General features: G+C 48.3%; 4 protein-coding genes across 14 annotated transcripts in view; 3 read left to right on the top strand and 1 right to left on the bottom strand.

The window, feature by feature from the left end:
* Positions 1 to 17,048, top strand: part of ZNF263 (zinc finger protein 263) — a 32,575-nt gene extending 15,527 nt beyond the window's left edge. For 2 of the 6 annotated variants that reach the window (XM_027117600.1, XM_027117599.1), the window contains exons 3-8: positions 1,314 to 2,125; positions 2,988 to 3,168; positions 3,617 to 3,690; positions 3,955 to 4,081; positions 5,626 to 5,742; positions 6,257 to 8,285. In XM_027117600.1, coding sequence (XP_026973401.1) covers positions 1,739 to 2,125; positions 2,988 to 3,168; positions 3,617 to 3,690; positions 3,955 to 4,081; positions 5,626 to 5,742; positions 6,257 to 7,425 — 2,055 coding nt within the window. In that variant the 5' untranslated portion in view covers positions 1,314 to 1,738 and the 3' untranslated portion in view covers positions 7,426 to 8,285. Of the gene's footprint in view, positions 1 to 1,313; positions 2,126 to 2,987; positions 3,169 to 3,616; positions 3,691 to 3,954; positions 4,082 to 5,625; positions 5,743 to 6,256; positions 8,286 to 16,875 lie in introns of those variants that run through there. The other 4 variants (XM_027117601.1, XM_027117602.1, XM_027117603.1 and 1 more) reach the window with 4 other exon arrangements.
* LOC113626278 (translation initiation factor IF-2-like) lies at positions 10,213 to 15,141 on the top strand. The gene is made up of 3 exons (XM_027117633.1): positions 10,213 to 12,124; positions 12,317 to 12,447; positions 15,051 to 15,141. The coding sequence occupies exons 1-3, from the start codon at positions 11,733 to 11,735 to the stop codon at positions 15,053 to 15,055; spliced, it is 528 nt and encodes a 175-aa protein (XP_026973434.1). The 5' UTR covers positions 10,213 to 11,732; the 3' UTR covers positions 15,056 to 15,141.
* TIGD7 (tigger transposable element derived 7) lies at positions 14,215 to 20,999 on the bottom strand. 2 transcript variants are annotated; one of them, XM_027117619.1, is made up of 2 exons: positions 20,702 to 20,999; positions 14,215 to 16,557 (listed from the first exon to the last, which is right to left on the bottom strand). In XM_027117619.1, the coding sequence occupies exon 2, from the start codon at positions 16,554 to 16,556 to the stop codon at positions 14,910 to 14,912; it is 1,647 nt and encodes a 548-aa protein (XP_026973420.1). In that variant the 5' UTR covers position 16,557; positions 20,702 to 20,999; the 3' UTR covers positions 14,215 to 14,909. The 2 variants fall into 2 exon arrangements, 1 of the variants encoding a protein (XP_026973420.1); XR_003435104.1 differs by lacking the exon at positions 14,215 to 16,557 and adding an exon at positions 17,883 to 17,982 and having other exon boundaries at positions 20,702 to 20,808.
* Positions 17,957 to 23,881, top strand: ZNF75A (zinc finger protein 75A). 5 transcript variants are annotated; one of them, XM_027117629.1, is made up of 3 exons: positions 22,369 to 22,413; positions 22,570 to 22,654; positions 23,084 to 23,881. In XM_027117629.1, exons 2-3 carry the CDS (start codon positions 22,592 to 22,594, stop codon positions 23,642 to 23,644), a joined length of 624 nt encoding a protein of 207 aa, XP_026973430.1. In that variant the 5' UTR covers positions 22,369 to 22,413; positions 22,570 to 22,591; the 3' UTR covers positions 23,645 to 23,881. The 5 variants fall into 5 exon arrangements, with proteins under 5 accessions (XP_026973429.1, XP_026973433.1, XP_026973432.1 ...); XM_027117628.1 differs by lacking the exons at positions 22,369 to 22,413; positions 22,570 to 22,654 and adding an exon at positions 17,957 to 18,542; XM_027117632.1 differs by lacking the exons at positions 22,369 to 22,413; positions 22,570 to 22,654 and adding an exon at positions 21,226 to 21,653.
* Positions 23,882 to 23,887: the final 6 nt, after the last annotated feature.

The following is a 23,887-nucleotide window of genomic DNA, read 5'->3' as shown; positions in this document are numbered from 1 at the left end:
ATAAAACTTAACTCACAACTCTCACGTTGTGCATTTCTTTTTTGAAGTAGACAAGTGGAACAAGAAAAAAGATACAGTACTCAGGACTCTCTCCACCCCGTCATTGAAAGTTGACCCTCTCCGTCCCCACATCACCCTTTACCATCATGGTTTTAGCGACAGACTAAAGTGTGATCCTGGGCAAGTGACTTAACTGACACTCTGTAACATGGGGATGATAATAATAGCGTCTCGTTCCTACAGTTTTGTGTGCTGTGAGGATCCAGTTGCATGTAAGCAGGCGCTCAATAAACGATTACTGTTTGTCATGATTCAACCCCACGACCCTTTTATCTCTTGAGACCACGGGCCTGACCGTCGCTGGCGGGAATGGAGGAGGTGGGCCGACCTGGGCCGTGTCTCACAGCTGGGAAGCCCTCCCCTCACCAGCACAAAGCCTCGACTGCGCCGGCCAGGGAATCGACCCTCCGGGTTTCCTTCCACTTGCCCCTCACGATGAAATTTCATGGCGGACCAAGGAGGGAGATGAACAAGGATCTCGCCCCCTCAGGGCTGGACAATAGAAGGCACGCCCCCGGCAAGTTTAAAATCGGAAGCCGGTGGTGCGGGCTGGGTCCGCAGCGGCCCTGGGGGACGTCCAGCCGCCTGCAGCCGGACCCTGAGCGGACATGAGAGCGCCACGGGCCACAAGCCCACTCTCCCCACTGACGACCTCCGCACCCGGCCCCGCAGCGCCAGCACCTCAAGGGCGCAGGAGCGGGCCGCGCTGCCTACGGCATCTCTCCGCAGGCCCTGCGGCGGCGCTGACCCGGCCGGGGCCCACTCTTCTCCGCCTCTTCCAGGCGCCGAGCAGGCGGCCGAGTGGACCCTGGGTCAAATGCCTCGGAGGCTGCCCAGGCGGGTGGACCCTCTCCTGAAGCTCCGCCCAACTGCAGCGGGTGGGGACCACCTTGAAATCCGTTTTGACCCGGACAGCGATTCTCAAATTTGTCTGTGGGGGAAGAATTTTTCCACTTGTCTGTGGAGGAGCTTGTTAACAATTCAGATTTTCGGGCCCCACCCCGACACTCAGAAGCACAGGATCTCGCGTGACTCGGAGATCTGAACTTCAGTAAGCTTGCCGAGGGATTCTGACCCTGGCAGTCCGCCGGTCACATCCGATTTGGGCTTAATTTCCACTAACAAACCTACAGACTCTGGCTCCCAGGGGTTTCTGAGATCCCGGAGCTCGCCCGATGGCCCCGCCTCTCGTCCCCAATTGGCCCTTCGCTCGTCCCGCCCCTGAAGGCAAATCTTTTCTTCTGGTTGGTCAGCGGTGAGTGTGTGGCGAGACCTGACCCAATGGGCGCTAGAGTTCTCGGAACGTGACCGGGAAGTTGGTCCGGAGCAGGCGCCGTTGGTTGTTGACGCCTAACGCGCTCTGAGACTTCCGGCGTGGGAGCCGAGCTTCGAGTCCTGCGTGAGTCCGCTGCAAGGGGGAAAGCGCGGTGCTTAGGTCCTGCCCTGGGGCGGTCCTGGCGGGGGCGGGCCAGGGGGTGGTGCGGCGGCGCCCGCAAACTACTGACGCCGAGGTGCCGGAGCCGGCTGCGCCAGCCCTGGAGCCAGGCTCCTCGGCCGGGATTCGGGGCTTCGGGGCCCCCGGCTCTTGTGGACGCCCGCCATCCTTGCGCGGGGCCGGGGGCGCCTTCCTAACTGGGCGCAGCTGGTTTCGGGGCCAAGGCGGTGTGGGGACCTGAAGATGGCGTCGGGTCCGGGCTTCCAGGACCGGGAAGGGCTCCTGATAGTGAAACTGGAGGAGGACTGCGCCTGGAGCCAGGAGCTGCCCCCGACAGACCCAGGACCCAGCCCGGAGGCCTCCCATCAGCGCTTCAGACGGTTCCGCTTCCAAGAGGCCGCTGGGCCCCGGGAAGCCCTCAGTCGGCTCCAGGAGCTTTGCCATGGGTGGCTGCGGCCTGAGATGCGTACCAAGGAGCAGATCTTGGAGGTGTTGGTGCTGGAGCAGTTTCTGACCATCCTGCCCCAGGAGATCCAGAGCAGGGTGCAGGAGCTGCATCCGGAGAGCGGCGAGGAAGCGGTGATTCTGGTGGAGGATATGCAGAAAGAGCTTGGGAGACTGAGGCAACAGGTGAGAGAAAGAGCTGTTTTATTTGCGGTTTGGCCCTGAGGACTGGGACATCGCGTTGGCCCAGTTACCCCTACGAATTTACTTGGTTGCCCTGAGTAGACCTTAGGTGGGCAAGAAGCCTTTTTGTAGTTTAGCGAGGAACTTTCATTCTCCAGATTTTCCCCAAGTGGACAGAGCGAGCAGTGAAGAGTGCCCTGTTTCCACATGGAGGCAGTGTCTCTGCATTAGTGTGAGCACAGGAGTTAGCTCGCTAGGTTCAAATGCTCACTGCTTCGTACTAGCTTTGGGACTTTGGGCAAGTTACTTAATTTCTTTGGGCCTCAGACTTGGTAAAATAAGAATGGTAAAAGATCTCTCTAGGGTGGCTTTGAGCATTAGAGCAGGATGTAGTTTTGATCACACTACTGGTTTACAGTTAGTGCTTAATAGTTGTTAGCTATTGTTATATTACAGTCAGCAGTCTAATCTCTACAAAGCTGGGTGGCAGTTAATAGTGGACTTAAAAAACTGGCACTGAATCTCTGAGGCCACTTGCCCCAGGGCCACCCAAGTTTAACTTACCCAGTAGTCAGGAACAGACGCATCTTGAAAAGGTGGGGGAAAGCGAGAGGGAGTGAGGTGTGTCAGAAGAGCTGTGTGGGGAAGGTGTGCACTGGAAGTGAACTCCCCCCAGCCCTCACACACATTTTCTCAGGTGTACACGGGGTCAGAAAAGTTTTTAGTGTAAACCATTCTTCTCTCTTCGTGGGTCCAAAGGGATTGCCAGTGGTTCTCCGTTGAAGGCTTGCCCTCAGAATTCTGTACTAATTTCCCTTCCTCTCGGGCCCTGTTATGATGGTGAGTGATGTGGGTTGGTTCCCAGGTGACAAACCATGGGCGGGGAACAGAAGTGCTTTTGGAGGAGCCTTTGCCTCTGGAAACAGCACGAGAGTCACCGAGCTTCAAGCTGGAGCCAATGGAGACTGAGAGAAGCCCTGGCCGCAGGCTGCAGGAGCTGCTAGGCCCCAGCCCCAAAAGGGATCCCCAGACTGTAAAGGAGAGGGGTGAGGAACAGTTCTCTGGGCAAGTGGGAGGGAGGAGGGGCTTTGGGGTTGCCCCTGACACCAGCAGAATGCAGCATGGCTGCCAAGGAGGGGGCATTTCTGACCTGAGGGTTTCCAGATGTGGTGTGAAAGACCTAGAAGTGGTTTGGATTCCTCTTGGAGTGGGTGGAGGGAGGGAGAATCTCTTAGTAAGCCCTTTTGTATGCAGAACGGAGACATTTAGAGCTCAGTGAATGATTGAGGGCTTTAATGCTTGGGCCAGCAGGGAAGACTGCTGGTACTCTGTTGTTTGGAATATCTCTTTATTATTCCTCGGTTGCCTTCTTTTGTTCAGTGTTCATCCTCAGAGCAGAGACTGGGTGTTGGGGAATGGATACTGTGTTGTGACAGTCCTTGGGTTGCCAAGAATTAGGAATGCCGTTCTCATCATAATTTCTGTCACCTTTAGCATTATCTGCTCCCTGGCTTTCTCTCTTTCCTCCCGAAGGAAACATGGAAGACAAGGAGCTGACTGGGCCCCAGGTGATGTGGAAGTTCCCATTGTCTCCCCGAAGTTGCTCTTGTGGGGGTGGGGTCCTTTTACCACCTGGAGAGGATCCTTTCTACCTCACCACATGCATCTCTCCCACCTTCTTTATTTGTCCTCCACACCTCACTTGTAGGCCTCCCCCTTCTTCCCCATGAAATGTGTCCTCAGCACACCTGGGTTTTGCCCCTTTAACCCATGACTCTGCTTGAATTGTTCTTGGTGCTTCAGGGCCTAAAGGTGATCTTGTGCTGTTTCAGTTGCCTGAGAGCTTAGAGGACGTGGCTATGTACATCTCCCAGGAGGAGTGGGGGCATCAGCATCCTAGTAAGAGGGCCCTCTCCCAGGACACGGTGCAGGAGAGTTATGAGAATGTGGACTCACTGGGTAAGGACTTCTTTTCCAGGGATGAAGGCTGAGCCATTTCTGACCAGGGTCCTGTCCCTTAGGTGCTCACCTCCTGGGTATAAGTTCTGAGTTTAGCCAGACGACCTGCCTTTGTCTAAAGTCCCTTGGACTAAGATCACTTAAATATTTGCCAGGTGCCACAGTTGGCACACTTAAGGGCCCCAGCTGCCAGGGCTGAGGGCGGGGAGTCTGAGCCATAATGAACTTCCTAAGGCAGAACAAGTCAGATCCAATGGTGCCCACCTCATCCCCACTTCCCACCCCTCACACACAGATCACAGGATGCTATAGGGCTCTAAGTTCTTGATGCCTTGCAAGTTCAAAATGCTTACTCTTCTGACCTCACTTATGTTTTCTATGCTCCATTAGTATTTCTGGGCTCTTCCCCAGAGGCACAAATTTCAGGAGCACTGGCATCAACATTCCAGCTCAGTGGCTGTCCCAGTCCTTAAGAATTCAGGAAGGGGGAAGGCTTTGTGGAAATTTGGAAATGATATATATCTAAAACAGGGTCTAAGTAAGTTATATATAAATTAAGATGCATCTATGTGTTGAACTATTATGCAGAGATTAAAAATGAGGTCTGTGAAATATGACCAAAAACTGATAGATGGATTTAGGTGGAGAGTGTGTGGGTATTGTATAATTCCTTCATTTTTTCTGCATGTATGAAAATTCTCATAATAAAAAGTTGGGGGGAGTCTTAAAAAACAACATAAAACAGGATTGTGTATGTTACCATTATAGCTATATTGATGCACACCTGGTAGAAGAGTCACACTGCACTTTGTTTTCATACATAAGGTTTTCATAAAGAGAAGCACAGCTATCATCTCACTTGCACTAATTTTGCAAGGGGGTCACTGCTGGGTTTGGTTGCCTTCACGGGGGCCTTCTCCAGGTTTTCTGTCACTGTGCTGTGGCTTGGTGCCCTAAGTTGAGCACAGCTGTTTCAGTGAGTGCTAAATAGGAAGAGTTCGGATCACAAGTTCTTGAAACTAAACTTTTTAAAGTCCGTGTTTGCTGGAGTTGGAGTGAGCGTAGCACAGGGTAGCACTTTTGGGTTTTAATCTCAGGGTCCTCTCAGAGTCCCAGGTCCTTTTCTGATTGTCCATCATATTACATTTTCTCCCTCTGGAGTTGCCCAGTCAAACTTAGTTCTATTTGATATGTATCCATAAGAGTCAAGGCTCTTTCACAGTATTAAACTGATTCCTCATGGAACTGACCACCCTGACCATGTTTGTTTGTTTGATTGTTGTTTTAATTACAAAAGTTTTACATTCTCATTGCAAAAAACCCCCCAAGTACTACAAAAGTGTAAAAAGAAAAAGCCACAGTCTCCTTCCTCTAATTTCTTTCTCTAGGGGTAACCAGTGGGAAGAGTTTAGTGTATGTTCCAAGTAATTGCTGTCAGATTTCTGTATCCATTCACTGAAGGCAGAGAACAAGACTATCTTTGTTTGCCCTGCCTGGTAGAGGAAAATGGTGACATAGAAATCCTTTTCTTTCACTGTGAACAGAGTCTCAGGTTCCCAGTCAGGAGGCCCTGAGCACCCAGGTGGAACAAGAAGGAAAGCCCTGGGATCCCAGTGTCCAGACTTGCAAGGAGGGCCTGAGCCGCAGGAGCCCAGCTCCCGGTAAGAAACGCAGTTGAGCAGCCTGCGCAGCTAGCCTCCCGCTGTTGGGAATGAGGCATTTGAGGGTCTTGGTGTAAGGGTAGCCCATCACCACTGCCAGGGAGGTACATTCTTCCAGTGTCTCCACTGCCCACTTCCATCCCAGTGATGGCAGGTGAGGTACCCAGGGTGCAAAGTGTAAGGAGGCATTCACTCCTGGGCTCATTTGCCCACCCTAGTCCCAGTCCTGCTCCATCTCACCCATTCCCAAAGGGCAGAAGCCAGAGGCTCAGTTGGAGAGGGAGTTCGGGGCCCCTACAAGGGAATTCAAGACTGGTTTGAGCTCTGATTCCTGAGTGATGGCCCCACCCCTTATGTGGATCCCCGTCTACCGTGCTTTACCTATATGGGGAAGATGGAAAACTGAGGTAGAGCCAGCCCTTCTGGACTTCTGACCTACAGGCAGTAGCACACATGGGATTTCCTTTTCTCTGGTGTAGAAATAACATGGGTTTGGTTTCTCTCGATCTTCCAGGGGAAGAGAAATTTGACAATCTGGAAGAAAGTGCTCAGTCCGTTTGCCCTGAGAGCATCCACCCTCGGGCGCTGCTGCCTGGCCAGGCCGGAGGGGAGGTACCCTGGAGTCCTGAGCAGGGAAGGCCTCATGACAGGGCAGAAGAGCATTGGGAGCCTGCCCCAGAGGTTCGGATGGAGCAGTCCTTAGTGGGGGCCACAAGTTGCAGAGAACTGGGGCGGCCAAAGGAACTGCAGCCGAAGAAGCTCCATTTATGTCCCTTGTGTGGCAAAAATTTCTCTAACAACTCGAACCTGATTAGGCACCAGAGGATACATGCAGCAGAAAGACTGTGTATGGGTGTGGGGTGCGCTGAAATCTTTGGCGGGAATCCACACTTTTTGTCACTACACAGAGCACACTTGGGAGAGGAGGCCCATAAGTGCCTCGAGTGTGGAAAAAGCTTCAGTCAGAATACCCACCTGACTCGGCATCGGCGTACCCACACAGGTGAGAAGCCCTATCAATGTAACGAGTGTGGAAAGAGCTTCTCTTGCAACTCCAACCTCCACAGGCACCAGAGAACGCACACAGGTGAAAAGCCCTACAAGTGCCCTGAGTGTGGGGAGATCTTTGCTCACAGTTCCAACCTCCTTAGGCACCAGAGAATTCACACAGGAGAGAGACCTTATAAGTGTTCCGAGTGTGGGAAAAGTTTCTCTCGCAGTTCTCACCTTGTCATTCACGAAAGAACTCACGAGAAAGAGAGGCTGTACCCCTTCTCTGAGTGTGGGGAAGCAGTGAGTGACAGCACCCTCTTTCTTGCCAATCATGGGACCCACAAGGCAGAGAAGAAACTCTTTCAGTGTTTAACTTGTGGGAAAAGCTTCCAGCAGGGCATGCACCTCACCAGACACCAGAGAACACACACAGGAGAGAAACCATATAAATGTACCCTCTGTGGGGAAAACTTCTCTCATAGATCCAACTTAATCAGACACCAGAGAATTCACACGGGAGAGAAACCCTATACCTGTCATGAGTGTGGAGACAGTTTCTCTCACAGCTCCAATCGGATTCGTCATCTGAGAACCCATACAGGAGAGAGACCCTATAAATGTTCCGAATGTGGAGAAAGCTTTTCTCGGAGTTCACGCCTTATGAGTCATCAGAGAACTCACACTGGATAGAAACAATGGGATTTCTTTTGGGCCCAGATAAGGTGGCATATTCAGAGGGGCTTCTTGTTAAGAGCTGGTATTCCTTACCCAGCATGATCTGCATCTTTAGGGTAATTACTCCAAAGAGGAACCAGGGGAGGGTCGTTGTGAGGGAGGTGCAGAGGCAGCAAAGGATTAGCGTAAAACTGAAAAGGAATTCTGTTGGAACTAGTGAGGATGGCAAGTCTTTGAAGTGACCCTCTCAGGGTGGAATCCCCTCTAAAGTTCTTCCAGTCTCAGGGCACACCTACCCCCTCAGCATATTTAGCCAACTTGAGACTTGGGTGCCTTACTGTGTCCAGTGTGTATACCAACAACTTTGGGAATCCACAGACTTCCTGGTATTGCTTCCTCACTTGGGACATTCATCAGGAGCTTTTGGGCTCCTGAGGCCCTTGAGACCAAAGAAGAGGGGCCAGGTCTCCTGGGAGACCAGCTGGAGGCACCAAAAGACTGGTGGTGAGTTGCAGCTCTTCTGAAGGCCTGGCTGAGAAGCCACAAGCAATCCCGGGCAGCCACCACAGTGCCCTCAGTGGCCTGACAGTAGGGCTCATTGGTAGGTCATGCATGTGATTGTCACCTCAAACAAAAAGGAACCAGAGACCTACGGGAAATAGTAAGATGGAATTTGCAGGTCAGCCCAGGAATTGGCAGAGGAAACCGGGGTCTTAATTAGCTTACCCTTTGCAGAGATCAAGTCCTCAGAGGGTTCCATGAAAGATGGGTTCCCTGGGAGACTCTGAAAACGTGGATCCTGGGGAAATTAGGAATCATGCCTTTCCCTGTTGAAAATATGTTTGGATGGTAATAAATATCTTAAGGAAACATGAGTGTGAGACTCATCATTGAGGGCCTTTGACTTGGCCTCCAGTGTTGATCGGTCTTCCACCTGCTTTGGGTAGAGAACCTGGCTTTCTTTGTGGTCTTACTTGGTTGCTAAGGAGGGTTCTGACAAAGGTGACGACAGACAGGCTGAGGGAGGGAGGTGTGGCCCTGGCTGGCTCCAGGCTGGGACTGCTATGTGGTAACAAAGGGTCAAGTCCAGTGGCTGCTTGGGGTGATGTCATAAGGGTGTTCTAGAAGGGTTTTTTTTCCTTTGGTGTACAGCTGTGAACATTGTCTTTTTTTTTTTAATTTTTAAAAAAATTATTTTTTTTGGCTGCATTGGGTTTTCGTGGCTGTGCACGGGCTTTCTCTAGTTGAGGCGAGCAGGGACTGCTCTTCATTGCAGTGCGCTGGCTTCTCACTGCAGTGGCTTCTCTTGTTGCAGAGCATGGGCTCTAGGCGCGCAGGCTTCAGTAGCTGTGGCACGCAGGCTCTAGAGCGCAGTCTCTGGTTGTGGCACATGGGCTCAGTTGCTCTGCGGCACGTAGGATCTTCTGGACCAGGGCTCGAACCCGTGTCCCCTGCATTGGCAGCCGATTTCTTAACCACTGAGCCACCAGGGAAGCCCTGAACATTCTTTTGATTGTTTAGAATGTTTACTTTCTTGCAAAGTAGGTAAAGGAAGATCTGGCTCGTCAAAGACAAGTTATTTTGGCCGAGCAAATGGTTCCCAGGAAAAGATGGTTCTGATATAACTGCGTTATTGCCCATTAGTGGAGGGAGATACAGGAGAGGGCAAAATTATTAGGGGACAGCATTACATTTCAGAATGGGGAATCAGGAATAGGAATTCTAGGAGTGTGTTTCTATGGAAAAGAGGTAGAATACCAGGGAGAATTCTAGGAGTAGGAAATTCTGATGCTAGGAAAACATCTCAGGATTTGGCCCTGGAGGAAAATATCTACCTAGCTGTTCTTTGGGAGAAAAAGATGAAACATTCCACTGGCAACAGGCTATTAAATATAGCACTTTTAAGTAAAGGAAATAACCCTGCGTGCCCCCCACCCTTGGTTATATCTGTTTCCCATTTCTGTACCATTCTCTTACCCTCAAGAGGGCAGTGGTATTGCGGGTCTTGGGGGTCAGGGAAGGGAGATGAGGATTTGAAAGAGATTAATGTGGAATGGACAGTGGTAGGAGCAGGACAGGGCTGCTGTGGCTGCCAATACCATGAAGTGGGTGGGTGGTGTAAAGTTGATGTTAGTAAGCATTCTGGTTAAGATGGCAACTTATGTGGACTGTAAACCTCATGAGAATAGAAAGCACCCCTCCCCTTCAGATCCTTATCCCTCATCCCCCATAATACTATCCATACAGATCTTAGGATGTGGTCTAACTGGCATTGCTCCTACTTGGAGTACTACAGTTTGAGCCAGAGCAAGAGGACCCCCAGGTGTTCACTCCTGGCACTAAGAAGGCTTTCCAATCGTAGACTTCACCCAGTCCCCAGTCTAACTCCCCTTCTAACAAACTTAACATGCAGAGCTCTTCTCGGCCTTGTTTTCATGAGGTGATGTCACAAAATATTGCATGTAAAACACTTAGCACAGAGCCTGGCACATAGAAAATACTCATCTATTTGTGCCACCTGGGGTAGATAAAACTGGCAAATTGCCTTTTTTTTTTTTTTTTTTTTTTTTGCGGTACGCGGGCCTCTCACTGTTGTGGCCTCTCCCGTTGCAGAACACAGGCTCCTGACGCGCAGGCTCAGCGGCCATGGCTCATGGCCCCAGCTGCTCCGCAGCATGTGGGGTCTTCCCGGACCGGGGCACGAACCCGTGTCCCCTGCATTGGCAGGCGGACTCTCAACCACTGCGCCACCGGGGAAGCCCGCCTTTTTTTTTTTTGTTTTTTTTGTTTTATACTGCAGGTTCTTACTAGTCATCAATTTTATACACATCAGCGTATACATGTCAATCCCAATTGCCCAATTCAGCACACCACCATGCCTTTCTTCTTAAGTACCTGGTAGTAAAAGCAATGTAAGACCACGCTGGGGAATTTCCTGGTGGTCCAGTGGTTAGGACTCGGCGCTTTCACTGGCAAGTTGGCCTGGGTTCAGTCCTTGGTTGGGGAACTAAGATCCCACAAGCCATGTGGCACAGCCAAAAAAAAAAAAAAACCACGCTGGCAGGAATTCTGGGGAGCAGTCTACTATTGACAGTCAGGATTGATGACTTCATCGTTATAGTCATATTTCAGAAAGCGGGTCAGAGGCCCTTACTAAAGCGTCCCATGAAGGCACTGCAAGGGAGGGCCTGGTATATATACTTTTACACTACACACATATGTTTTACATTATTATTTTTACCCCACTAGTCCTCTTGAAAAAGAAACCAGAACAGATTCCAACAGGCTTTTTCGTCAAAGGGAGACTAATGCTGGGGGCAATAAAGACCACTGCCCCTTCAGTCCAAATGGGTACAAAGGAGAACTGGGAGATGTGGACTGACCCTGAGCAATAGCCACACACCCTTGTAGCAAAGGTAGCACATGAGACCAGCAGAAAGGCTCCTGGGTGGAGAATCAGTAAGCAGAGAATCTGTAAGCAGAAGCCTGGCAGAGGCAGACTAAAAGCAGCAGGCCCGACATCAATGGGGACAAAGCCCCTTAACGCCAGAGACCAGAGGAAGTGTTAAAACAGTACCAAGTTGTTTAGTTTTTTTCCGGGGAAAGCTATCAGAAATAACTTTTAAGAATTTTTACTGCAGTAATGAAAGAACTTACAGGTCTCAATAACGCAGTTAGGAGGCAGAAGTAATGGTCTAGGTGAATTCAACAATGACAAAAGGGTTAATGAAAAATGGCACAGCCCCCGCCCCATTTCTGACAAACCTTCCAGTTAATGTCCTCAATTCATCACTGAGACACCTTGAATGTCCCAGAAGCTTCTGTTAAGAAATCAAAACTGGTGACTCACCAGGATCCAAAGCTGCTTCAGGGAGATAGTGAGATTTCTTCAGGCAGAAAGGATGGGAAAAGAAAATACTAAGAAGTTTCTGAAATCCTGGGGTGTGTTTTGGACATACCGAGGAATTGTGTTTGCCTCTCCATCCCCACTTTCCCTCTAGGCAGGAAAACGTTCTAAATCCTGGGTGTGGTTCCCCACTCAGAGGGTGAAGCTGCTCTTGAGGGGATTTCTCGTCCTCTTGGCAGGGGGTCCAGGTTAAGTTTGGGAATCCTGCCCCAGCCACTGGTACAAGAGCGAGGTGCCTGGGTTTCTCCGAGCAGCTTTCATCTTCAGGAATGATTTCCAGAACCCAAAACTTCAGTCCTTTCTCAGGCATGGGCAAAGCCAACGAGTCTGCGCGTCCCTCAGCTTAGCTTCCGGCGGCATCTGGGACAGGGCGCCGCGCCCTTAGAACCGCCCGCGTGCCCCACCGGCTGGTCCCATGGAGGACGGCTCCCAAGCCGGCCCGGGAGGAGCAACGGCTAGGGGGTGGTGGCGCTCGGCAGCCACCTCGCCCCGGCCGCACGCACCCGCAGCGGCTCCCTTCAAGGTCGCCCTCCGCCCGCAGTCCCGGAGAACCTACGCTCGCACCGCACGCGGGGGCCCGCGGGCACGCGCTCCACGGCTGCGCCGGGGCGCGCCCCCTCCTCAGGCCCACCCTCCGCGCAGGCCCCGCCCCTCCCCGGCTAGACCTGGCCTTGCGTCGCCTGCGGGCTACAACTCCGGCGGTTGGGCCGGGCGGCGCGGCGAAGGGTTTCCCTCTCCTTCCACCCAGGAGGTTACGAGCGGTTACCAGCGGCGCGACAATACTCCCCGAAACTTCCCTGGTTGCAGGTGCGCGCGCTAACCCGGGGCCGACAGCGGGGCCGGGCGTCTGGGCCGGCCCTAGTGTTCCCTCAGGCGGCGAGCACAGAGCTGGGCGGGGGTGGGCAAGTGGGAAGTGGCGTCTCACGGTCGGGGAAGGGCGAGCCTAGAAGCCCACGAAAGCTCTTAAGCACGCGAGGCACCTCTTCAATTCTGTGTTAGCTCTGTCTGGCTACAGGGCGGGGAACGGATGGGAGAGGACGAGAAAGAGCGGGAGACTAAGGAGACAGGTGCAGAGAGTGATGCCGCCTGGACCAGGAAACGAGCAGTGAGGAGGGAGAAGTGGACACGAGGTGAGACCTTCAGGACGTAGAGCCGACAGGAGTTTACGTAGGTCCAGCCCGAAGTCTAAAATCTTAGGATGACCTCCAATGGCACTGAAAATCTGGCCCTTATTTGTCTTTGCTCCTCTTCTCTGCTAGCGGGCCGTACAGCACCCATCCAGGGATCTTGCCGCTTCCGAGGGGAGATGCACTCTCACACCGAACAGCCTGTGCAGACGCTCCCCTTTGCCCGGACTGCCCTTCTCCCTCTTTCTCCCCACACTGTAAAGGCCAGCTCAGAAGTCACACTTGCCCGGCTCAGATATGTCCCCTACCACCCAAGCACTCGCAAAGCCTTCTCTGTACTCAGCTCTCACACATCCAACGGTGGTTTGTTCCTATTCCTTTTCTTTGTAATTCTAAACGCCCAACACCACACTCTGTGCCTAGCAACGTGAAATGTGCAAAATCAATGAATACTTTTTTTTTTTTTTTAGCTGTGCCACGAAGCTTGCGGAATATCAGTTCCCCAACCAGGGATTGAACCCCGAACCGGCAGTGAAAACCTGGAATCCTAACCACTGGGCCACCAGGCAACTCCCTCGATGAATACTTTTGAAAAGGGTGTGACTGCCAGTGATTTATTCTGGGACTTTATGACCATTGGGGGAAAAACATGTTTAATGCATTGAAGTAGAGTGCTGTCCAGTATGATCATATGACATTCCCCCTCAACTTCTTCCACAATCCATTCTACGCTAGGCTTGCTCCACAAATGCTTTTTTTTTTTAAACATCTTTATTGGAGTGTAATTGCTTCCCAATGGTGTTAATTTCTGCTTTATAACAAAGTGAATCAGCTATACATACACATATATCCCCATATCTCCTCCCTTTTATGTCTCCCTCACACCCTCCCTATCCCACCCCTCTAGGTGGTCACAAAGCACTGAGCTGATCTCCCTGTGCTATGCAGCTGCTTCCCACTAGCTATCTATTTTACATTTGGTAGTGTATGTATGTCAGTTACTCTCTCACTTCATCCCAGCTTACCCTTCCCCCTCCCTGTGTCCTCAAGTCCATCCTCTAAGTCTGTGTCTCTATTCCTGTCCTGCCCCTAGGTTCTTCAGAACCTTTTTTTTTTTTTTTTAGATTCCATATATATGTGTTAGCATATGGTATTGTTTTTCTCTTTCTGACTTAACTTCACTCTGTATGACAGCCTCTAGGTCCATCCACCTCACTACAAATAACTCAATTTGTATGGCTGAGTAATATTCCATTGTATATATGTGCCACATCTTCTTTTTTTTTTTTTTTTTTTTTGCGGTACGCGGGCCTCTCACTGTTGTGGCCTCTCCCGTTGTGGAGCACAGGCTCCGGACGCGCAGGCTCAGCAGCCATGGCTCACGGGCCCAGCCGCTCCGCAGCATGTGGGATCTTCCCGGACCGGGGCACGAACCCGTGTCCCCTGCATCAGCAGGGGGACTCAACCACTGTGCCACCAGGGAAGTCCCCACATCTTCTTTATCCATTCATCTGTTGATGGACACTTAGGTTGCTTCCATTTCCTGGCTATTGTAAATAGAGCTGCAATGAACATTGTGGTACATGACTCTTTTTGAATTATGGTTTTCTCAGGGTATATGCCCAGTAGTGGGATTGCTGGGTCGTATGGTAGTTCTATTTTTAGTTTTTTAAGGAACCTCCATACTGTTCTCCATAGTGGCCGTATCAATTTACATTCCCACCAACAGTGCAAAAGGGTTGCCTTTTCTCCACACCCTCTCCAGCATTTATTGTTTGTAGATTTTTTGATGATGGCCATTCTGACCAGTGTGAGGTGATACCTCATTGTAGTTCACAAATGCTAATTTTATAAGTAACAAAAATGCTAAGACAATAAGATATAAAATTGTATTTACAATGTAACTTACCTATTTTTTAAAATACATGAAATATACCAAAGTGTTAAGGGAGCCTATCATCAGTTGACAGAATTTGGGTGCTTTTTATCTTTCTTATAAATCTTTTTTATAATCAGCATATGTCACTTCCACAATAAGAAGAAAACAAACACTAAACAGGTGGTAACTCATTTACAAGAGCAGAGTATGTCATACCATTAAATTGAAAACCAAGTCTGTCCTTATCTTCTTAAATAACTAGTCAGCATATATATAGCTTCTTTGTTATATGCTGTGAATACATTTAGACTTTAATGCTTTCCCCACATCCATTTCACCTTAGATAATCTGGGACAATAGTTCCTCATTATTCAAGTCCTTGTCTAAAATAGAAAAAAATATAGATTAATGAACATATTTATACATCAAAAGCCCCAAATTTATTACTTTCAAATCGTGTATTTTATAAACAGTATAAATGGGCATTGCTGTGCAAAGTGAGGTCAGTTGATAAAAACAATGACAGTTCACAACAAGTCTAATTCATGTATCATTACATAACTGCAGAAATCTTTAAACACAATATCTACTTACTACAACCAGAAGTTGAAGGCATATTGAAGGAATCCTTAATATTATGAGGCCTACATTTCAAAAAGCTACCAATTCTAGAATGGATTCTACTCTGGAACTGCTTCTTGATTATTTCTTGTTGCATCTCTTTCAGTGTAAAATGGAACCTTTGAAACTCAGGTGTTGCATCAACAAAGTCAAGAAGGTAGTCCAAACTCTTTCTTACAGCAGATAACTTAAATTCAGCAGTCTGCTCCTCAGCTCCCGCTTTTTGAACAACTTCCTTTGTAATTCCACCTTTTGTTTTCGGGGGGCTGCCCTTTTCTTCATCCCCATTTAACCACACCCTATCGTTATCCAGCTTGGTTTCCAACTCCCCACATTTCTCAAGAATTTCTCTATAATCTCCATCTTCTAAGCCTTGAAGATCATATTCAGGTTCCTTTTTGTAAAGAAGATTTTCCCATGCATTTGCTATGGTTATTTGTTTTACTTCATCCCAACTCTTTGCCCAGTTAAAAATTGCACTTTTTATGTTGTAGATTTTAATCTTGGAAACTCCTTTTTCTCCTTTATCTTGCTCATCATCACTTTCTTCATAAATTACAAGACTCTCCTCAAGTTGCTTCCACCTGTAAAGTCGTTTGCAGCTCAAGATCACACCCTGATTCATTGGTTGAATCAAGGTTGAAGTGTCATGGGGAAAGAACATGCATTTTATTCGACCATCCTCACTGGTTAGTGATTCAGTGGAAGGGTGAACTGGAGAATTGTCCAGAAGTAACAAGGCCCTGACATCCTCCTCATGGAATCTTAGAACATTAACTTGAAAGTGCTTGACTTCAGGAACAAAGTTTTGAAAAAACCATTCTGAAAACGATTCTCTGGTGAACCAAACATCTTTACTAGGTTTGTATATCACAGGTAATGTACATGTGTCCTCTTTTACACTTCTGGGCAGCTTTGATTTTCCAATTATAATTGACTTTAACTTATGAGTACCATCCGCATTTGCACATAAAAGAGCAGACAATTGTTCTTTGTTTATTTTCCTCCCTGGCAGGCAGATATCTTTTCCGCTTGCCTGAGTATTTTCTGGCATTGACTTCCAAAAGAGGTCAGTCTCATCCCCACTGTACAGCTGAGCAAGACACAGTTTCTCCTCTTTGATAAGCATGGACAGTTTTTGTCGAAACGGCTCAACATTTTCTGAAGCTGAACGTAGGACTTGTTCCCCACATACTTTTCGGTTCCCAATTGCATGCCTATTTCGAAATCTAAAAAGCCAACCAGTGCTAGCTTTGAAGTCTGTTCGCCCAAAACACTGTGCAAATCTCTCGGCAGCAGCCTGAAGCTCCACACCTCTCACAGGGGTACCAGCTGAGCGTTTCTGTTGGTACCACATGTAGACTGCATCATCCACGTCACCATATTTGGCTCCTGTTGTTCTCTTTCTCTTCTCAGCCCCTACTAATGGCATGTCCTGCTTCAGTACAAAGTCCAAAATCAATTTCTTGTTCTTTTTAATGTCATAAAATGTTGATTTACTGATTCCAAATTCATCCATTACACTTTTAAGAGATTGTCCCGCTTCAATCCTACTTAGAACCTTCATTTTCTCCTCCAAATTCAGTGTTGTATATTTCCCTCTCTTATTCATACTGAATTTGGTTTCAGGCAATCAACAGGGGTAAAAAGGAAAAAGCATTACTGAATTGGAAAAAAAAAAATTAAAAACGAAACAACTCCCCATTCCCCCAACTAGCACAACGCCCCCCCAGAAGGCATAGGAATTTATACTGAAGGGTAATGGGCTAAAAAGGATAAGGGCTCATGATTGAAATGCTAGTCTAGAGGTAAAGGTCTGAACTCAGAAAGTTGCCACTGCAAGGTCCGGTCTAGTTGTTGCTCCTGCAAGACATGGATGGTCAGTCTTCAGAACCCCCCTTCTGAACGCTTTTTCTTCTCTCCCTTGACAGATGCAGCAGCACCAGTCAGGAATAACAGGAATACCTGCATACTCTCCCTAACTGATTACAGGAAAAGACACAAAAGGAAGAGAGGAGGTGAGATGTGCTCATAAGAGGGACAGACTCAGGTAAGATAAATCTCAATAAAAAGTGGTGCTTCACAAAGGAGTGTGAAAGCCTTAAAGGCAAGGACAGAATAATATTGTGTAACAAAGATGCAGTGTGGCTTCTCCTCTTCCAAAACAAGCTGATTTTACCTCACTGCCAGAAAGGAAAATGGTGCTCATATTGCTCTGCATGTAGTGTTCGCTGGGCAGCAGTCCATCTACCTGGATAAATACTCCAAGCTACCCTGACAGTGGGATGTCTAGAGAGTTGGAATTCGGGAACAGTTGTATCTTTCGGTGAAGAAAAAAGTTAGTAGGTTCTGTTGTCCATATGAATGAAATCCAACTTTTACTGCATTCAATACAGCATTCTCAAAGACTAAGCTTTAACTTGAGTGTTTCTTATGTTTACCAAGGTAATCTGTAAGTATATAAATAATGTATTTGTTACTGGCACTTTTCCACTCTCAGATCTTCTTCCTTGTGTACATCTGGTGTATTCTCAAGTGTTATTTTCCACTGAATTGTTCCATATTTGGGATATAATCAAGTTTCAGAATCATGGCAATTCTTAGAGATGAGTCCAAAAGTTTTATAAAAATTTTACAGTAGTTAAAAAAGTATTAAAAAGATCTGTCCTTGTGATTCTTTTCCTAAATTTACACTTAGTGTTAAGTAACATACTTTTTATATTTGAGACTTTACCTGATTTTCTTCATTACAGATTTTACTTAATTTGACCTAAGACTCAATTTTTCCATTGCTTGAAGAAATTTTAAAGGTTTCTCTATTGGTTATTCTGATCACTTGTTTCCCATAAGTCCTTCTGTTGGCAAACTCTTCTATAGCTCTGCACCCTCAAATATTCCTTTCAAGTCTTCCTGGTGCCACCCAGTGCCATTCCATGTCTGTAGAAATGTCCTACTCTAGATTAATTTCATGGTTCTTATTCCAGATACACAACCTCATGGGAAGTAACAAAAACTGCCACTTTTATCCATTCCAGGTGCTATGAAGAAAGAAAAGTATGTCAGAGAAATGAGAAAAATGGTATTTCAGTTATTTTTCCTCTCCTTTAGGGCAGAGCCTGACTGACGTTCATTCATTTCTCAACTACACAGAATTCTCAAAAGCCTCTCACCTAGAAACCCAGAAGTGTCCAGACCATTAGTTTTCCTCTAACATTTGTTGCAAAAAATGTCAACTGCTTTACAGAGTACTAAGAGGATCATGAAAGTACGATAGTTAATAGGGTATGGAGCCAGTGACAGGCTAGGATCAAGCAACCTTCTAAAAGAGGCAGCTCTAACTAAGGCAATTACTATTATAAATGGAAAAAGGAATAAGAAAGTGTTTGTTAGCCAGTAGCAACACCATTAAAGCAGCCAGTCACCCAGCAAAACCATTCAGCCCACTATGGCAGTTGTGTGGTATCTCAAAATAAACTGCATGTGTTTGCTTTCATTGCTTTCCAGCTGGACATTCATTATTTCTCAAACTGTGCCCAGGCAGGGAAAGGTGAAATCAAAAGGAAAGACTTGGGGGACTTCTGTGGGCTCCACAGCAAGGGTAAGGAACTATGGCATCAAACTTTAAATGATGACAATCATCAGTGACCCTAATTCACAATTCACCATTTTGTGCCTTGTTTCCTCTTCTTCCTTTCATAGGGTCTCTTTTCCCACTTTCTTCTCCCCTTGTTCACTGACCAGCTCCCTACCTATGTTATGAATCAGGCCTGCCAATTCAGGGGCACCGCTGGCAGAACTCCATTTATTCAGTTCAAGTTCCAATTATATGCTCAGCCTTGGTCCAGATGATGAGGATCTCAATGCTAAGAGCTTTACTGCCCACTGGTTCTGACTGGAAGCAGTAGTTACTTTTTTTTTAATCACATATAATTCTTTATTCCTGCATAGTCTAATTTTATTTTTATTTATTTTTAACATCTTTATTGGAGTATAATTGCTTTACAATGGTGTTTCTGCTTTATAACAAAGTGAATCAGCTATACATATACATATATCCCCATATCTCCCGCCTCTTGTGTCTCCCTCCCACCCTCCCTATCCCACCCCTCTAGGTGATCACAAAGCACCAAGCTGATCTCCCTTCTCCCTGAGCTATGCGCTGCTTCCCGGTAGCTATCTATTTTACATTTTGTAGTTTATATAAGTCCATGCCACTCTCTCACTTCATCCTAGCTTACCCTTCCCCCTCCCCGTGTCCTCAAGTCCATTCTCTACGTCTTTATTACTGTCCTGTCCGTAGGTTCTTCAGAACCACTGCTTTTTTTTTTTTAGATTCCATATATATGTGTTAGCATACAGTATTTATTTTTCTCTTTCTGACCTACTTCACTCTGTATGACAGACTCTAGGTCCACCTCACTACAAATAAATCAATTTCGTTCCTTTTTATGGCTGAGTAATATTCCATCATATATATGTGCCACATCTTTATCCATTCATCTGTCGATGGACACTTAGGTTGTGGAAGCGGTAGTTACTTTTGAAGAAACTAAGTCCCAACCTGAGATTCTAAGAAAATGAACCTGCTTTGAAATATATTCAAGCAACTTAGGCAGATGCTTTTTTTTTTTTTTTTTTTTTGTCTGTGCTGCGCAGCTTGTAGGATCTTAGTTCCCTGGTGGACAGAACCAGTGCCCCCTGAAGTGGAAGCACAGAGCCCTAATCACTGGACCGCCAGGGAATTCCTGTCAGATGCTTATTATTATTATTACCTCTGCTTAATCCTTTTCTCCCCCTCAAAAAGGATCAAGATCTATGCCTCAGAGGAGTGTAACACCAGTCTACCTAAAAGCAAAAATAGCATAATGACCTTGTAATGGTCTTCCATTTTTGTTCCCACCTTAAACTCAGCTCCAGATGAACTGCCCTGGAAAGAAGCTCCCTCAAAAACCCTCAAATGATGCTCTTTATTTACTTTATTAAATGCAATCTCTTCACTTCTATTCCAAGCGCTCCACAGTAGATCCACAAGAACTTATTTTCTAACTCTCTTTCTCTAAATGTACCCGAATTACATTTAGTAAAAAAAAGTACTACAGATTTTCTCACATGCTCATCTCTGAAGCTTTCAAGGCTTTGCTCTTACCTTACCCTCTGCCTGGAATGTGGCCTCATTCCCTGCTGTGGGCAAATCCCTCAAGGATTTTTATAATTTTCCCCAACCCCCAAATCGACTTTCATTTCCTTGTAATTCCCACGGCGTTCAGCTTATGTCTTACCCTTTCCTACCTTGTGTTGCTGATATTTGTGAAATTGCCTCAGTCCTTTTGCCAGATCCCTTGAATCAAAGGCTCTGTTCTATCGACTCTATAACACTGGCTACACATAGTAGACTTAATAAATAATCCCTTGACTAGTATAGGCTGACACTATGAAAACACTGACAACTGGAAATACTGGAAGCCAACAACCGAAATACTCAGATTCTTATAAATATGATTCAGTAAATATTTATGGAATGCCTACCTTACCCAGGCAACTCTACCAGACACTATAGGACAAGATGAAAAGAAGGTTCCCATGCTCCAGGGAGCACGCTGTGGTGGAAAAAGCAGAAGACAGGACAAAGGGGCCCTAAATTCCACTGGAGGACCTGCCACTGGTGAATTATGTGACCTCGATCAAGTCACTCCTCATCTCTCAATTCTCTGTCAAGGAGATCTATAAAAGGAACCTATTTCACAAGTAAAAACCTACCTCACAAGAAAAAACAGAATCGTGTGTGCACGCACGGCCCAGAAATGAGTACACACCCCTCAGGGGCCGTCGATCCTGACCGGGACAAAACGGCCTCGTACTGTAGGAGGCTGCGACAGGGCCCTGGCCGGCAGGTCGGGCACGGCCGGCTGAGCCGCGGTAAGGTCGGGGGCCCAGCGCACGGAAGGGAACGGTGACCCTCAGGGTGGGGCCTGGGTCACCAGGCTCCGCCGGCAGCCCGAACACGACACAGGAACGACCTGGACGCGCGCGCCCCACAGAGCTGGGACGCGAGACGGCGACACAAGGGCGCCAAGCAGCGCGCAGGGCCCTCTAGGCTGGGCGGGCCTGGGGACTCGGTGGCCTTAACTCTTTCTTGCCGCCAGGGCTGAACCCGGGAGGAGGCCGGTCACCCAGGTCGGCCTGGAGCGGCGGCGCTCACGGACCCAGCCGGGGCTGAGCGGGTCCTCCCCGGAAGTGCGTCACTTCTGCCTCGGGTTGGAGCGCGGGTAGCTAGCAGCGCAGGGAGGATTTCAGGTCGGGTAGGGGGGCCAGGTGGGTCTAAATAGTGCCCGGCCTGCGCTCCCAAACCCCGGGGCCTCGGGGGCCCGCCCCTGAGTGGCGTGTGGCGTGGAGCTGTCCTCCTTAGAGCGGTGGCCGGGCCGGCGGCAACTTGTGGTAGAGGCCCGGGAAGAGGGAGCGGCCTTCACGAAGCCAAGCCGTCCGAGGTAACCTAGAAGCGGCTTCCGCTTCGGCGCCGGCCCCGGAGCCTCCGAGAGACTGCGGCCGCTGCTTGGAGCCGCTGCACAGCGGCCGGTGGTGTTTCCGAGCCGGGCGACAGGACTGTCTGGGGCGAGGCCAGTCGTCAGGCTCGTGAGGCCGCTTTCTCCAACGTTTGTGCGGGTGGCGCCCAGGGCCGCGCGGCGGGAGCCCGCTCGGACACTGCCCGCAGGTACAGTGCTCACGGGCGCGCCCGGGCGGTCGTGTTCACTTTCCTGCCTCCGCCGGCGTTTCCTTTACTGGCTGATGTTACTGCGGGAGAAACGGGCGGTCCAGCCTCAGTCAGATCAGCTTCCTCTGATGCAAAAGCCTGGGAAGTGTCCCCAGCGCCTCAGAGCCGTCGGGAGCCGGCCGTTTGTGAACACCGTGGCTTCCTGGGCAGAATTTCGGTGCCCTTTCTGCTGGATCACCTCAGGGAAAGTGAGCCTCACGAGGCTCTCCTCAGCCTCGCTTAGAGGTCTAAATGAGCCCTGGAGAAATGTAGCGGCTGAATGTAATCATGACCAACTAACATGCTGTCCTTTTTCTTCCAATTGACATTTGGATAAACATTTTGTGAACAAGGATCAGCTGTAATTTTTCCTAGGTCAAGTAACGAGAAATTAAAAATACAGGTATAGGACTTACCTCGTGGCGCAGTGGTTGGGAATCAGCCTGCCAATGCAGGGGACACAGTTCTAGCCCTCGTTCAGGAGGATCCCACGTGCGGCGGACAGCTAAGCCCGTGGGCCACAAATGCTGAGCCTGCGCTCTGGGGCCCGCGAGCCACAGCTACTGAAGCCGGAGCGCCTAGAGCCTATGCTCCTCAATGCGGCGTGGCCCCAGTCGTTGCAACTAGAGAAAGACCACGCGCAGCAGCAAAGACCCAACACAGCCATACATACATACATACATACATAAGTGAATTTGGAAAGGAAAGGAAAAATACACAGGTATACATCTTCTGCATGGTGCTCTTTATATGTCTTGCAAAGAAATGCCAAGACAAATGTAGAGCAACTAGTTATTTAATTGGGGGTTGCTTTTGAGAAGAATAAGGCTCCATTTTTCTGATTTACTTTTCTTCTACTCTGGTCTCATTGTTTCAGCTCTCCTGCCAGTTTTCATACAATGGAAAGGAGCACCTCAAATGTTCCAGGAAGTGAAGGCTTCCATCTTCCCAAAAGGATAAAGGTCATAGAAGTTGTACCCTCTTACTGAAGACATACTAGGACGATATGTTGAAATTTAAGAGAAACTCAGAATATTCTCCTGATCTTTCCTTTACACGGAGAGGATGGCATAGGAAGTGCATCAGTTAAATCTTTGGATAATCCCCAAACTCCTTGGAGCCAGTGGGTACTAGTTTTTTCACCCACCAACTTTTCCTGATTTTTTTTTTTTAAAGGCAAAGTGATTTATTGGCATTTGTCTTTAATAAGCTGTGCTGTATTCAGCTGAATAATAGAAAGAAAATGAGAGAAACAAGGGCCTGGCAGTTGATTTGGGTTTTTTTGGCAGTTGATTTTTAAAGTTCATGTTTCTCTCATAATAAGTAACAAGTAGTAAAGATCATGTGACTTTCTTACTGACATGCACTTTTTTCTGCCCTCAATGCCTTAGGAAGAAGATCGTTTTATTGATTTTGTTCCAGACCAGACTGGGCCTCAGTTTTCAGAGGTAGTGCTGGAGGTGTGTCCAATACAGGAGCAGAATTGTTCCTCGAGAAGAATGATGACCATAGATCTGAAGGTGGCTGAGTACTTGAACCCTCAGATCAGGACTCTGTGGGAGACCAAGGGACCTGTGACAGGGAGCTCCAGTCAGCATAAGAAATATGCCCCCCAAACGGACAGTCCCAGTCCTGAGAGGTCTCACCAGCACTTCCGGAGCTTTCTCTATCATGAAGCAGCTGGACCCCGGGAGGCTGTTGACCAGCTTCTGGAATTATGCCGTCAGTGGTTGAGGCCAGAGATTCATTCAAAAGAGCAGATCTTGGAACTTGTGGTGCTAGAGCAGTTCCTGTCCATTCTGCCCAGGGACACCCAGACCTGCATAAAGAAGCACCATCTACAGAGCATTGAGGAGGCTGTGGTCCTGGTAGAACACTTGCAGAGGGAATCTGGTCAAACGAGGAATGGGGTGAGAAGAAAGATTCCTGTTGTATACAGTGAAATAGGGTGATGGTGGATGTATTGGGGCAATTAATTGAGAAATAAAGTGAAATAGGTAACTTCTGTTGTCCCTTTAGGACATGTAAAGCAGAATGTGAAAGCACAGATCCACAGCCATAGTCAGTGCATATGATTCAGAGATCCTGAGAGAGGCTTCCCTGGCCTTAGGGAGAGAGTTGCTTTTTGCCCTCTTTGGAGCCAGGGTGTGTTGAGGGTAATGAGTCTAGTCTGGCTTGGCGAAGGAGATGGGCCT

The sequence above is a fragment of the Aethalodelphis obliquidens genome, unplaced genomic scaffold (genome assembly GCF_003676395.1).
Source record: "Aethalodelphis obliquidens isolate GAN/ISIS:26980383/991018 unplaced genomic scaffold, ASM367639v1 scaffold18, whole genome shotgun sequence".
Classification (NCBI taxonomy): domain Eukaryota; kingdom Metazoa; phylum Chordata; class Mammalia; order Artiodactyla; family Delphinidae; genus Aethalodelphis; species Aethalodelphis obliquidens.
Note: the sequence above shows the minus strand (reverse complement) of the source record. Positions and strands in the feature narration are given on the sequence as shown.